This window comes from Lepidothrix coronata, unplaced genomic scaffold, assembly GCF_001604755.1.
Source record: "Lepidothrix coronata isolate B3197 unplaced genomic scaffold, Lepidothrix_coronata-1.0 Scaffold128, whole genome shotgun sequence".
In the NCBI taxonomy this organism is placed as follows: Eukaryota; Metazoa; Chordata; class Aves; order Passeriformes; family Pipridae; genus Lepidothrix; species Lepidothrix coronata.
Genome location: NW_016690308.1, coordinates 315,192 through 327,817, shown reverse-complemented (window position 1 = coordinate 327,817; position 12,626 = coordinate 315,192). Strand labels below are relative to the sequence as shown.

Here is a 12,626-nt window from a genome sequence, read left to right as displayed (position 1 = left end):
AAAAAAAAAAAAAAGTAGAGAAAGAGGAAAGAGCACTTGTTTTACTTTGAGTGTTTCTTTTCAGTCCAGCCTGGTTTCTCCTGTCCATTGCTGCCAAGGACAGGATTACCCAAAGAAGTCTTCACAGTGTCTTTTAGAGCCAGGTCTGAGGTTACAAGTTGCTCCCCTTGATTTGAAGAGGACCAAAATTAAGTTTGTACCCCAAATGCAAGCTGGAAAACCTACGTTTTTCATGGAAAGGGAAATTTGCAAATAAACTGAAATACATGGAATTTCTTAAGCATTCTGAAGTAAAGTTGGAAGAAAGGAGCTTGTTATGAGGCTGATATTCCCCTTGACATCCACCATTTCTGAGCAGAATTTTATTGTTGTCTTATTTTTTTAAAATATCTCTTTTCCCTTTACAGATGCTGAACTGCATGATTGCACCTGTCAATCAAGAAATTCCATGTTATGAAAGGAGGGCATAAAGTTAAAGGAAAGTCTTAAAATTAGGACACTGAAGGAAAATTAAGATGACCTAAATTCCCATCTCTGCTACCTGTTTCCTTGAATCACAACCCTCACATTCAGGTAAAGAATACAAACTCCTTAGGGCTGCTCTGGGGTTGGTCCATGGCATGGAGATGAAAGTGTGCCTGGAAAAGAGCTATCAAACAGCTTCTCTCACCACAGCAGTTCATTACTGCTCATGGAGTGCTCTCATGTATTATAACATGATGGGCTACATGAATGCCTAGATTAATTAGAAAAAAATATATCTCCTGGAAAGCCCAGAATTATTTCTTATTACTCAGGTTTAAAAAGTTGTTTACATCATTCACTCTTTTTTTTTTTTTCTACAGGATATTTCTTCTTTTTTTTTTCCTTTTTCATGTTATTTTCTTATTTTTTTTCCCCCATCTACTACTTAGACTAAAGCTGTGAAACTCCTTTAATATTCCATGTTCTCAGCTTTGTTCTCCTCATGTCCACGCTTTTCAGGCAATGTTTCCTTGTCAGAGGGCAGCCTTGTTGCAAACAGCATGTGTCACTTTTGTTGGGTTAAATGCTTTTAAATAAATCATCCCTGCATCCTAATTGCTTCCTGGTGGTTTCCAGAAGAACCTCTTTACGTCTTGCTGTTCTCTTAATCTGTCACCTCCTTTACACCTGCTCAGGCTTTTCTAACAGCTCCAGTCAATTCCCAAGGCAGATGGCTGCGAATCATGGATTAAACCTCAGCTAATTTCTGAGGGCGAGTCGACCTGCTGCTGCGAGCTTACATCCAGCGAGGCGGCAAACCGACTTATTGATCTGCAGCTCTCCCACCTCTCCCTTTCCAAATGGATTTTCAGCTTGTCTCCATTCACCTTTCTTGCTGAAAACAGGCACCTTTGCCACACCCTAAGGTCCCGTTTTTTAACACTGGGCAGAGGGATTGCTGTGAATTTTGGGGATCACATGATGCTCCTTGATCATCCAAACCTTGGACAAAGACTTTCTCCTTGTTGCAGCAGCGGTGGCTGTGCAGGTGCAGATGTCCTGAAAAGTCTGATTTATTTATATACATATTTTTGTATACACATATATATTTATATTTATATTTATAACTATCATGATTTAGAGCAAAATAGTTTCTTCATCACCAACTATGTTCTGCTTCTCATCCAGATGCTGTGCAGAGATAGCCTGGATTTAGTTAGGGCAGCTGAAGAGGAAAGACATTCTCCCCTTAAAAAGATATCCAAAGCCACCTCATTATTCATCCCAGGGTACCTTCTTGATGCTGACTGCTGTAGTCAGGAGAGACAGGAATACACTTGATTATTATTTATTATGTGAAGATGGCGTTATCATGCCAGGGGTGTGCATAGTGATCACTGAGAGAACATTTCCCTGGGGGCTCAGCCCCATTGACTCCACTGCATTTCCATCCCAGCCAGTGGGAGTTGAGGTGCTGAGCTGAAGGCATGTTTATTTCTGGGCAGGATTAGGATCAACCCTACTTATACATGACATAATGAAAAAAAAAAAAAGAAATAAAAAAGAGAAAAAATCTGTTTGGTTTGTTTCCACAAGGTGCTGTTCTGGATTTCCTTGTTTCCCTAAAGTATCTATTTAATCAGATGTTCAAAATCAATACAAAAAATACCAAGCTGATGTGGGAAATACGACCGTCTAAGCTTGAAAATCGTCGCTGTTCAGTTGGATTTTTGAACCTGATTGATCCTGATATTGTATTGAATATGCCAGAATAAGAGGGACTCTGAAGAATTACAGGATCTCTGACTTTTGCCAGGAAGGCTAATGATAAAAGTAGGAGTACATACCACAAGCAGGAGTCTTCATTTGCCTCAGCACAAAACACCCCAAAGACAGCCTTACCAGGGTAGGAGGCCAGCACAAGGTCTGTACACCACTAGGGCACAGCTTTCAACTTTCATCCCAATTCCTTTTATCTATCTCCCATTAATAAGGAATCCCTGTCCTTCTGCAGGCTGATTCTCTCCCTTCACTTCCTCCTTTTTCCTCCTCCTGACACCAGTCTCTTGAGCTGCTCCTGGCCATTCTGGATGGAGCCACAAGTGTGATGGGAAGACATTTTTTGGTCTGCAAGTTGGGGTTTCAAAGGTGCTGGTCATCAGGGAGAGGAACTGTGGAACAATCCTTCTCTGTCCCTGCAAAGTGTGTGGGACTCTGGACTGTTAAAAACAGTCTATGTGTCCCTCCCAGCTCTGATTTCTCATGCAAGGGAGAAAATCACTGTATACGGAATTTGGCTGCTACACTCACAGTGATGGAAAGGGCCAAGCAAGCTGCATGCAAGAACTCCAGGATTTTATTCATTATTTTCTTTTTAAGCATAGTCTTCTAAAAAAGGACATTGAAACGTGCTCCATCTTTCAATAACTTCAAGAAACAGAAATGTTTGGTAAACCTAGCTCAGCACAATCCGAGTTGAGATGGTTTTTTTAATACCACTCTTGAAAGCTGAAATTCTCCCTCAGTAATTGAAATTCTACAGTAATTGCAGTAATTATTCATCTCCTAAACACTTTGCAAAGGTGTAGGCAGGCAGTGAACTAGGCTTACTGAGGACTTCACACCTGCTTTTGCCATCCCTTTCGGTCTGGCTGCAGTGTGCTTTGTCCTGCTGTGCCTTGTCTGAAACTGAGCTTGTGCTTCCACTTGGCAAAGCCTGCTTGCTCCCCTTTTAGCATCTCTGTGGTAACAAACATGAGGTGCAAACCAAGATAAGACCAGACATTTGGATGTTTTTTCATGTGTTATGCTGAGATAAAGAGTGGGGTGGCAGAAGGGAGATTTGCAGCCTCGGCTGACCTGCTAACACACATTAAAACCACTTAACTTCATATGGAATTTTTTTTTCCACTTATCCTAAATTATCCAATACGTAGTAAACTAGTTTTTTTCTTTTTTCTGTTTTTTTTTCCTCTTCAAAATCAGGCTCCCTGGCTTCTGGAGAGGGAATCTCATTAGTTATCTGGGAGGTTTATGCCATCAGAGAGGCTCAGAAGAATGTGCACTAAGACATCTTCAAAAATCCCACATGCCCATTTGCTTTGAGGAACTGTAAAAAATCTAGTCAAAAAATGAACTCTGGAGTAATAATCCCCCGTTGTACCCATGGATTTTTGACAACTCACAGAGCGCACTAATATGTTCACTCTTAGGATGCTCCTCCAACTGACAAGCCGTATTATTTTTAATTTGTCTTGGCTGCACTTTTGTCATTCTGCTCCTGTGTTCTTTTCTGAACAGAAGCTAGATGAAATTCACATGCTTTTAGGGTAATTTCCCAAGAATACAAATTGGATTTCAGTGCTGTTTGGGAACGACTCATTACAGCAGATTGTGTAATTACTGGTACAGCAAACAGAAATCACCTTGTTAATCAACAGGGAATACAGATGGAAAAAAACAATTAAAGTAATCATAAGCCATCAATATTTACTTCACACAGCAAGTTTTTAATTGTCACTTAAAGACAATCCAGCACAAGGGCATAATTTAATTCAATTCAATTTTTAACTAGGGATAAAAAGACTGTTTTAAAATGTTCATCTCAGACTCAAGGATTATTAGCTGCTTCTTAATTTGTCTGACAATAAAGTATCCAAAGCAGAAATCTTAGAGCAAGTGCTTTCCAGGAAACTCTCCTATGTAATGCCCTTATTTTTGTTTAAGTGTTCAGGGAAAATGATAGTGCATGTTATGACTGAACATCCATGAACAGTTCTCAAACAAGCAAACAGAAAATTTGGCAGCAAACAGGACATTTGGAAAGCTGCTGACTGGGGAATACAGATCCCTAGGTACAAACTCAGCAGCTCCAGGCAAACATCAGAAATGTTGTGTTAGAATCATTCACAAAAGTTATTGTGGAGACTGAAAAATACATATTATTTTACTTCCATAAAAGCATCTACAAAATCCTGCCTAGTGGACTTGTTGCATAACTGATTCGAGATGTCTGGCCTTCAAATCCATTGCTGAGCCTTGCTTGAGCTATTTTGCAGACAGATATACTACCAAAAGCTGTTGTGAGCCCCTGAGTTCACGGCACCAGAGCCAGCTCTCTGGGAAAAGGGATAGAAAGCGCAATCTTTATCCCTGGTGACTCAGCTGGAGAGAAACTGGTGGGGCATCAGGGCACAAAGTGAGAATTAGAGCTGATCTCTCCCGCTGCTGCAGGACATAATGCAAGGACTGCCCATTGCTGGAGATGGCTGGAGAGGAAGAAGGCTGCCAGCATCCCTAAAAAAGCAATTGCTTAAGAAAATAGCTTTCTGTAAGTATCAAGTCTTGAAAGATGGGATAATCTTAGAAACAATTGGTGGAGAAACCCTCATCTTCCCTTATCTCTGAAATCGGTATGTGACAATCAGGGTTGTTTTTTTTTTTAAGCCTGGATTGGAACTAACTTTTGGTCAATTAAATTGAACCCAAAAGCTGCAATGGAGATGATGGATTTGTGATAATGGACTTTTTTTTAGAGTGATGACATTAGTGTTGGTTTAAGAGGATTTTTCTGTGAATGCCACTGGCAATGAAACTTGGCTGTGACTTTTTTTTTCCGTGCATTCTTACTAATGAGATGGGACTTCACATCCCTTTCCAATGAGTTTTCTCGTGACACCTTCTGTAGGGTTCCAGTCTCTCACCTCTGCCTTCAATGCATGAGCAGGGAGTGAAGAAGCTGTTGACTGCAACACCTCCAGTCTTTGAATGATGCTAAGCTCCAGATTGATGCCTTTCCCAAACTGACCATGCAATGGAATAATCCATCCGCTGTCAGCAGAGACTGGGACATAGCTCAGAATTAATTGGCTAAAGCTCAAACTAGATAAGCTCAAGATAATATTTATAGGTCAGAGGAAACAATTGAAAGGAACATAAACATGACACCAGCGTGCACAACTGGTGGAGTCTATGTGCCCTTTGTTTTAAACCCCAGCTCTCTCTGCCTGTTGCAGGACAGGACTAGTGAAGAGCAGTTTTCATAAACATTCACTTTGAATGCCACCCACCTCCATCTCTGGCCAAGGTCAGACTCCTCATTTAATCTGCTTTGTACCAAGAGGTTTTGCTCGCATGGATGCTTGGAAAATATCTATACTTTGTGAAAATATTTGCCTGTGCATCCTAGCAAAGAGGGCTGTGCATAAATACCATTCCTGATGGTGATATTGATGTCTGCCTACACTTATATCTGCCTACACAGACATACTACGATCTCTGCTTTTCCCTTTTGAAAAGAGCTGTTGATTGAGTGCCCACCACTCCAACTCATGAGCACAGAGAGGTGATCTCTGCAGTGTAGAAGGGAGTTACTTTTAGCAGTATACTTGTTTTTTACAGGTAGGTAACATGTATAGATGGACTTTGATGATGTTTGTTCAGTATATCCAAATTCCAGCAGACATCTAAGGCATCTTTCCCACATGCCCTAAGTCGAAATGAGCCTGTATTTTGTGGTTTGATTAACCCTTTCTCCTTTCCTCCCAAAGAAATATGCAGCAGTGTTGTTGATAGGACTTTATTGTATTACAATGTTTTTGAAAGCACTTTCTTATGGTTTTTCCTACACTAGCACACTTCTTTGAGTTGCTGAGAAGCCCATTATCAGAGATCATCCTTTAGGGATTCTATATCCAGCAAAAATAGCTCTCAGTTTGTGGATTACTGGGTGTTTTGATGTTTAGGCATTGCAAGACAGCATTTTCTTTATGAATCCACAACTGTCAGATGGAGCCTTTGCTGTTCCAGTGGCCCAAATCAGTGTCAAAGGTCTCTCAAAAGGCAGGATGTAGAAAAGATCAATATAATTCAGAAGCAATATGCTTATACCCCTTCTGGGTTAAAATCACATTTAGAAATACTGAATACTTGCAAATTTTGAGCTGGTTTTATGAATTATTCAAAACAGAAAATAGATTCTGAGTTGTATTTGTACAATTAGAAAACACAGATGAGAGATGGTTTCACATGTCCAATCAAAAATCAACCATTGCAGCTTGAATTCTGAATACTGATACCAAACCCCTAATGAATAATTTGCAGATCAGGAATTTTTAAGTGAATAATTTTAAACAAATAAATTTGAGAAAATCAGACAACTAGTTCATCTGCTTCTTTTGGAGCATCTAATTCATCCATTCACTCCCTTCTGCAGCTCAGTTGCAATGATTTGGTTCTCAAAGGACCGAAAAGAAAATGCAAATTGAAATAAAAAGTGTGCTGGAAAAACGATAGGATGTTACTGTGCCAATTCAGAGTGGCAGGGTGGGTTAGCAATTGGGTAGGAGAAAAGCATCTGTTAAACCCGCTAAAAATATAGTACCAGGTTCTCATAATTTGCATTGGGAAAACGTTTTCAAGGAAAGAATGAGGCTTGGGGAAAAGCTTTATTCATTGGGAACACTAAAGAGCAAGTGATGGCCTAGAGTCAGTCAACAACCAAAACAACTCAAGGGTGGAGCAACTTTTTGGTTCGATTGGGAGCTTGCAAAAAGAATATTTAAGTGTGGGTGGAACCTTTAAACATGGGTTAAGAAAATAAAACACTCAGGGTCAGTAAGAAGGCTCTGTGATTTATTTTCTGGGGACAAGGGCAGTCCCAGGGGCCTTTCTGCACAGCACTGTTTTATGTCACATGTGCTCAGATGTGTGACAGGGAAAGGTGAAGCCCCTTTCCCCAGCCCACCTGTGGCTGCCTCTATAACCGTCATTATACCCACAAAATCCATCATTAAAAGGTAAACATAGCTAATTTTTGGTGTTACATAAAGACTTTGCGTTTTTTGTGTGGCGCCTGTTCCAAGGGGGGTTTTCACATGGAGGACAGAATTCAGCTTAGCTTTTGGTTTACTCTCTTTGGCATTAATGAGATATCATGCTACAAAGTACTCATTTCTAACAAGTGTGGAACTCATTTCAAACTCTTAATGATGCAGCAGAGCTCCAAACTGCCCCAGTGAATTCACTGTGTGAACTGCTGCTCCCGTCAGGAAGATCCCTACTTATGGCTGTGACAATATTCAGCCCTCATCCAGCCCTTCTAGTCTTCAGAAGCTCATTGAAACAATAACGCCAATATAAAATTCCTGGAAGCCCACACAATACTTTAGGTGAGTCCTAATAGTCTCATTTTTACAGATGGAGAAAACAGAAAAGCTAAGCTATGTCACTTGTCCTAAACCACAGTAAGAATAGTTTTCAGGGCTGGGCTATAACTTAGGAACTGGTGGTTTGCAATTTTGTGGTCAGATAATTAAACCAGGCCTTCCTCTTCTGCTGAAGCTAATCTGAGAAAAATGAATGCCTTCCCTTTAAGAGGCTTCCAAGCATGTATGCAAAGAAGAATTTATGGCCAACAATTTATGTAAAGAATTTCCTTTTCATAAATCAATTTATTAAAGCTCTGGAGAAGCTTCCAAAGGCTCTGATCCAGCAGTGCACTTAGACATGTCCATAACTTCAAACAAGTAAATCGTCCCACTGAAGTGCTCTCCTGGGCCAGGGCCAAAGAAAGTGCTGTTCTTCCCCCGAGTCAAGGTTCAGATGTAAAATGGGGAAAAATAATTTATCTGAAGTTTAATAAGTTACATAATCATGACAAACCTCTGCCAGCCTCCCACACTAATACCTCAAGCTAATAAGAAATGGCCTTGGGGAGATAATTGCCTCCTTGTTGATATGCTGTGATGAAATGTTAAGCTTCTTCTGGAGGATGTGATGTTGCTGACTTTTCCCAAATATGGGAGATCCCACATCAATTTGGAGGAGACAAACCTGGTAGTGGCAACACTCCTGGGGCATGACCTCCCTTTTGTTCAGCAATCACTTTTTAACCATTATCCGTAAATTAGGAGAAGCGTTGCGGCATTTCAAGGATTTGGAGTATTTTGTAATGTTTTGTAATAGTGAAGTCACTTTGCCAAGAGGACTTATTCACACCTTCTGCTGGACTCCTTCACTGGTAAATACTTGGGAGGCAGTACTGAACATACTGTTACGTGCTGCTGGCAGCCTCGCCAGGAAGCCACGCCAAGGACAGCTTCCCTAATCTGCTGAAAGACGTGTGTCGAGGTCATGTGTGGAGCAGTCGGAGGTAACTGGACCCTGTGCTAGCTGAGAGTGTGGAAAGAGATGTTAAACACTAAAAGAAAGAGTGAGTTCCTAGGGAAGAGAAGGGAATGTGACTCAAATTAGCAGGGTGACACCCCTATGTCATGACACAAAGCGTTCCCCTCTGCTTTGGCACACCCATTCCTGGCGATGGACAATTACATATCAAGACCTCCTCTGAGCTTTGCCCAGGGCTGATACTCAGAGTTGGAGTGGCAGCTGTCAATTTGCAAACACAAGGCTGCCAAACTTAACAGCGTGTTCTTACCCATTACAAAATCCAACACAAGAAGCATCGTAGTTCCAAAATGATACTTACATCCACGATAAGGAAGTCCAGCCAGCACCAGGCATTGGTGAAATACTTCTTGAAGCCATAAGCCACCCATTTCAGGAGCATTTCCAAGACAAAGATGTAAGTGAATACTTTGTCAGCATATTCCAGCATGGTTTTTATGTTTTTTCGGTCTTCAAGGTAAATATCTTCAAAGGCCTGGAAGTACAAAGGACTGATCAACAATTTCTCCTACATCATGTTGGAAAGCATGGGTGTTGTGCTGCAAGTCTGTATTTGATAACATATCATATACTGTCTGTGATTTCTGACATATTTTAATGTTACAATCAGAAGGAGGGCTCAGGCACAAACAAGACTGACCCTGACCTAAGAGAAATCTGTTCAGCTTTCCTTTATAGTGGACATAAGCTTAGCTATCTCTCTCCAGCCTCTACTGGCTGTGCTGACTAGACATTATTTGAGTGTAGAAAGAGCTTATGATCCCTGAATTTGGAAGTGTGAGTCTGTGAGCAGAGTCCCACCCCAAGCTGCCCGAGAACATCCTGCCTCAGCTCCTGTTGGCAGTGCCACTGCTATCCGGGCACCTCAGATGTCCCAGGGCATAGGATGTCTATATTTAGGAGACAGAATATGACCCTTACATTTAGCCAAATAGATCTTATTGCTAATGATGACAAATTGGGTTATTAACCTGCCTGTTATGGAGTACTGGAGTTCTCCGGCTTCTGTTCAGTCATCACATTTCAGGTAGCTACAGCTATCTGCCTCAAGAAAGGCTCATTATTATTCACTTAACAGAACAATAATGTTTTAAAGGTCAAGGTATCTATCTCTCCACCTCATCTGTCTCTCTAACTAATCTTATGCAGGGCATCATGAAAGGACTTTATCAAATACCTGCAACTTAATAACCCCTTTAAAATATTTAAGACATAAAACAATATGCCTCCTAAAAGAGAGCAAATAAAGCTGTCTCATAATTTAGCCTTCACTTTATAATGTAAGCCAAATAAAATGTAGAATCATAGTGACAGGTTTGCCCATATATGACCTTTTTTGGGACTCCTAAGTCAAGTTATGGTCTGGTTCCCCAGCTCTGCTTGCCACTGCTGTTACACAAGCTGCTCCCAAGCCCCTGTAACCCGGATAACCCAAGCTTTGACATATTACTCTCGTCCCATCGTGTGACCCAGAGCACTTGTCAGAAGAAACAACATTATTTGAGAGGGTCTGTGCTAATCCTCTGAATTATCTGCATTTACATATTTCCAGGTCTGTACCCACTTTCTGATGAACTTCAAAAAGTTAGCAAACACCCAGTGCCTGGAGATACAAGAAGTGTGGTACTTGTCACTCAAGCAGTCACACTGCTCGTTTGCCTGCCAGGGAACAGTAATTAAACTGACAAGAAAGCTTTGGCAGCCTGTGCCAAAGCTTGTCCATTTGTCCCCACACTTTGGGGTGACGTTTTCACTGCAACTCTGTCTCCTATCTTGCCTTCAAAAATGATATTTCAAGGGTGTGAAAGAGCTGCTGGAGAAAGCCACAGAAAACAATGCACAGATTGGAGTTTATCACTTCTCATAGGGGCTCACTCACTTTGTCAGATGACTTGCTGTACTTTGCAATTACTGCAAAAATAACAACAAACTATTTAAAGTGATTTCCTCCTCTCCCTCCTTTGCTCTCTCTATTTTCTACTAACTTATCCAAAAGTACATTGAGTTTTGTCTACTAAGAGCACACTGTGAGTCAGGAAGCAGCTTATTAAGGGATGAAAAATATGCTACCTGAACACCTCTGTACTTCTGGACAAGCTGTGGATATTACCCAAACGACAAAACTCTGGTGCTTTGCATTTTTTCATGGTGACAATGCATGAAATCTTTGCCAAGAAGGGTTATGTCTTCTGCTTTGCTTTGTGTGTTAAAAGAGTTAAGCAGGATACCTGCATTTATCCACAATCACTATTAAAAAATAGGCTTCCAGTTTGGGTGCTTATGGTTTAAACGCTTAAGAAAGGGTTTTGGATCTTTTGCAGATACATTATCATGGTTTAACTACCACACAAAAACATAAACTGGCTTAAGGGTATATATAGCTCTTCTCCCTTAAGAACTTAGTATGACCTAGGGATGTAGCCAGATGAGCTCAGTTTTTGGAAGAGCTCACCCCAGAATAACAGAGGAAAAAAGTTGTGTTGCCTCCAATATCTCCAGTCCAAATACTGAAGCACAGCTCTGATATGTGGGAAAATGCAGGATAATTTGCCCTTATACAGAACTGCACTGGCTAAATTGAAATTCGCAAAAACTAAATGAATGCGTGCAATGAAAATTAAATGAGATTTATATTGCACATGCAAGGAAGTGTATTCGTCTAAAGCATATTATAGCAAGAGACATTCCCCCTTCAAATGTGTTCAAAAATTAACATTCTGATTCTCAAGCTGGTGAAAAAACTGTCAGACTCCATTGATTTCAGCAAAGCTGTGACAATTTTCAGCAGCCTACTATTTACCCAAGTTTTTCAGCCTCTTTTACTTTTCATAATAAAATAATAATAATAAAATAAAATTCCCTGGGTGAAATTTTAGCCCATCCCTGGTGGACCTGGAGTACAGTCCATTACTTTCCTTTTTGCATCAACATTTATGCATTTCCACCTTCTTGTCTCCCTGCAGAGAGTTTCTCTAAACTACATAAACCCAGTACTTCTGTGTCTTCCTCTTTTTTTTAGGCCACTGATAATTTGTGCTGTTCTCCTCTGGAGTTTCTTCAATTAGCCCATGTCTTTCCCAACGCGCAGTGCCCAGAGCTGAAGCCAGTGCTCCAGCTGAGGCCTCCTTGATGCCAACTGGAGTGGAAGAACATGATAATTTATACAGCCCAGTGGGGTGTTCGGCTTCTCTGTGGTTCTGTGATGTAGTTTACTCTGTCCTGTTTGTTGCCTGCTCTCTCTCCAGCTCTTTTTAGTAGATCTGCTACCTTACAGTCCTCCTGCATCCTGCCTTCCTGCCCCTAGTTATTCCTGATGAGGTGAAGCAGGCACCTTTCTAAGATGATGTTCACTTTGCTATTTAAGGCGGTTTCATCCGTTTGGCTGAAGTTAATCCTGACCTCCAGAAACATGCGGATAACCTGCCCAAACACGGCACTGCCTGTAAATTTAGTAAGTGGATGTCTTGCTCCATTATGAAGGAGAAGACCAGTGACCACCAGACCAAAGCCTGGAGAACTCTTGATCTGCGTCCTTGCTCTATGTCTGGATAAAACCTGGGAGAAATTCCAGCAACTTCAGTGACATTCCTGACATGTAAAAGAGAAACACAAATATATGCTGCCATCTCTGTGAAGAGCCCAGGGCTGATAACGCAGAGAGGATAACCCCAGTATGCGGTGGGATCTCAGGAGGAGAGGATTCCCTGTCAGAGTCCTAGGCAGTGACCAACCAGACTCTGTACATACACGTTTATTTGGATACAAAGAGGAGTTACCTGTGCAGTGGGTTAAACTAAGGTGTATTCAAAGCATAAATACCGCCTAACTCCATGGGTAGTACTGATTCAGTGCCCTCTGTGTCTTCTATGATTTTCACTTGCTGGTTACAGAATGTGAGGAAAGGAAATTTCAGGAAATTTCAGGAAATTTCAGGAAATTTCAGGAAATTTCAGAAAATTTCAGGAAATTTCAGG

General features: G+C 41.0%; 1 protein-coding gene across 8 annotated transcripts in view; it reads right to left on the bottom strand.

The window, feature by feature from the left end:
- Positions 1 to 12,626, bottom strand: part of LOC108503005 (sodium channel protein type 5 subunit alpha-like) — a 224,290-nt gene that overhangs the window by 27,517 nt on the left and 184,147 nt on the right. For all 8 annotated transcript variants that reach the window (XM_017826522.1, XM_017826524.1, XM_017826525.1 and 5 more), the window contains one exon: positions 8,954 to 9,127. In XM_017826522.1, coding sequence (XP_017682011.1) covers positions 8,954 to 9,127 — 174 coding nt within the window. The remainder of the gene's footprint in view (positions 1 to 8,953; positions 9,128 to 12,626) is intronic.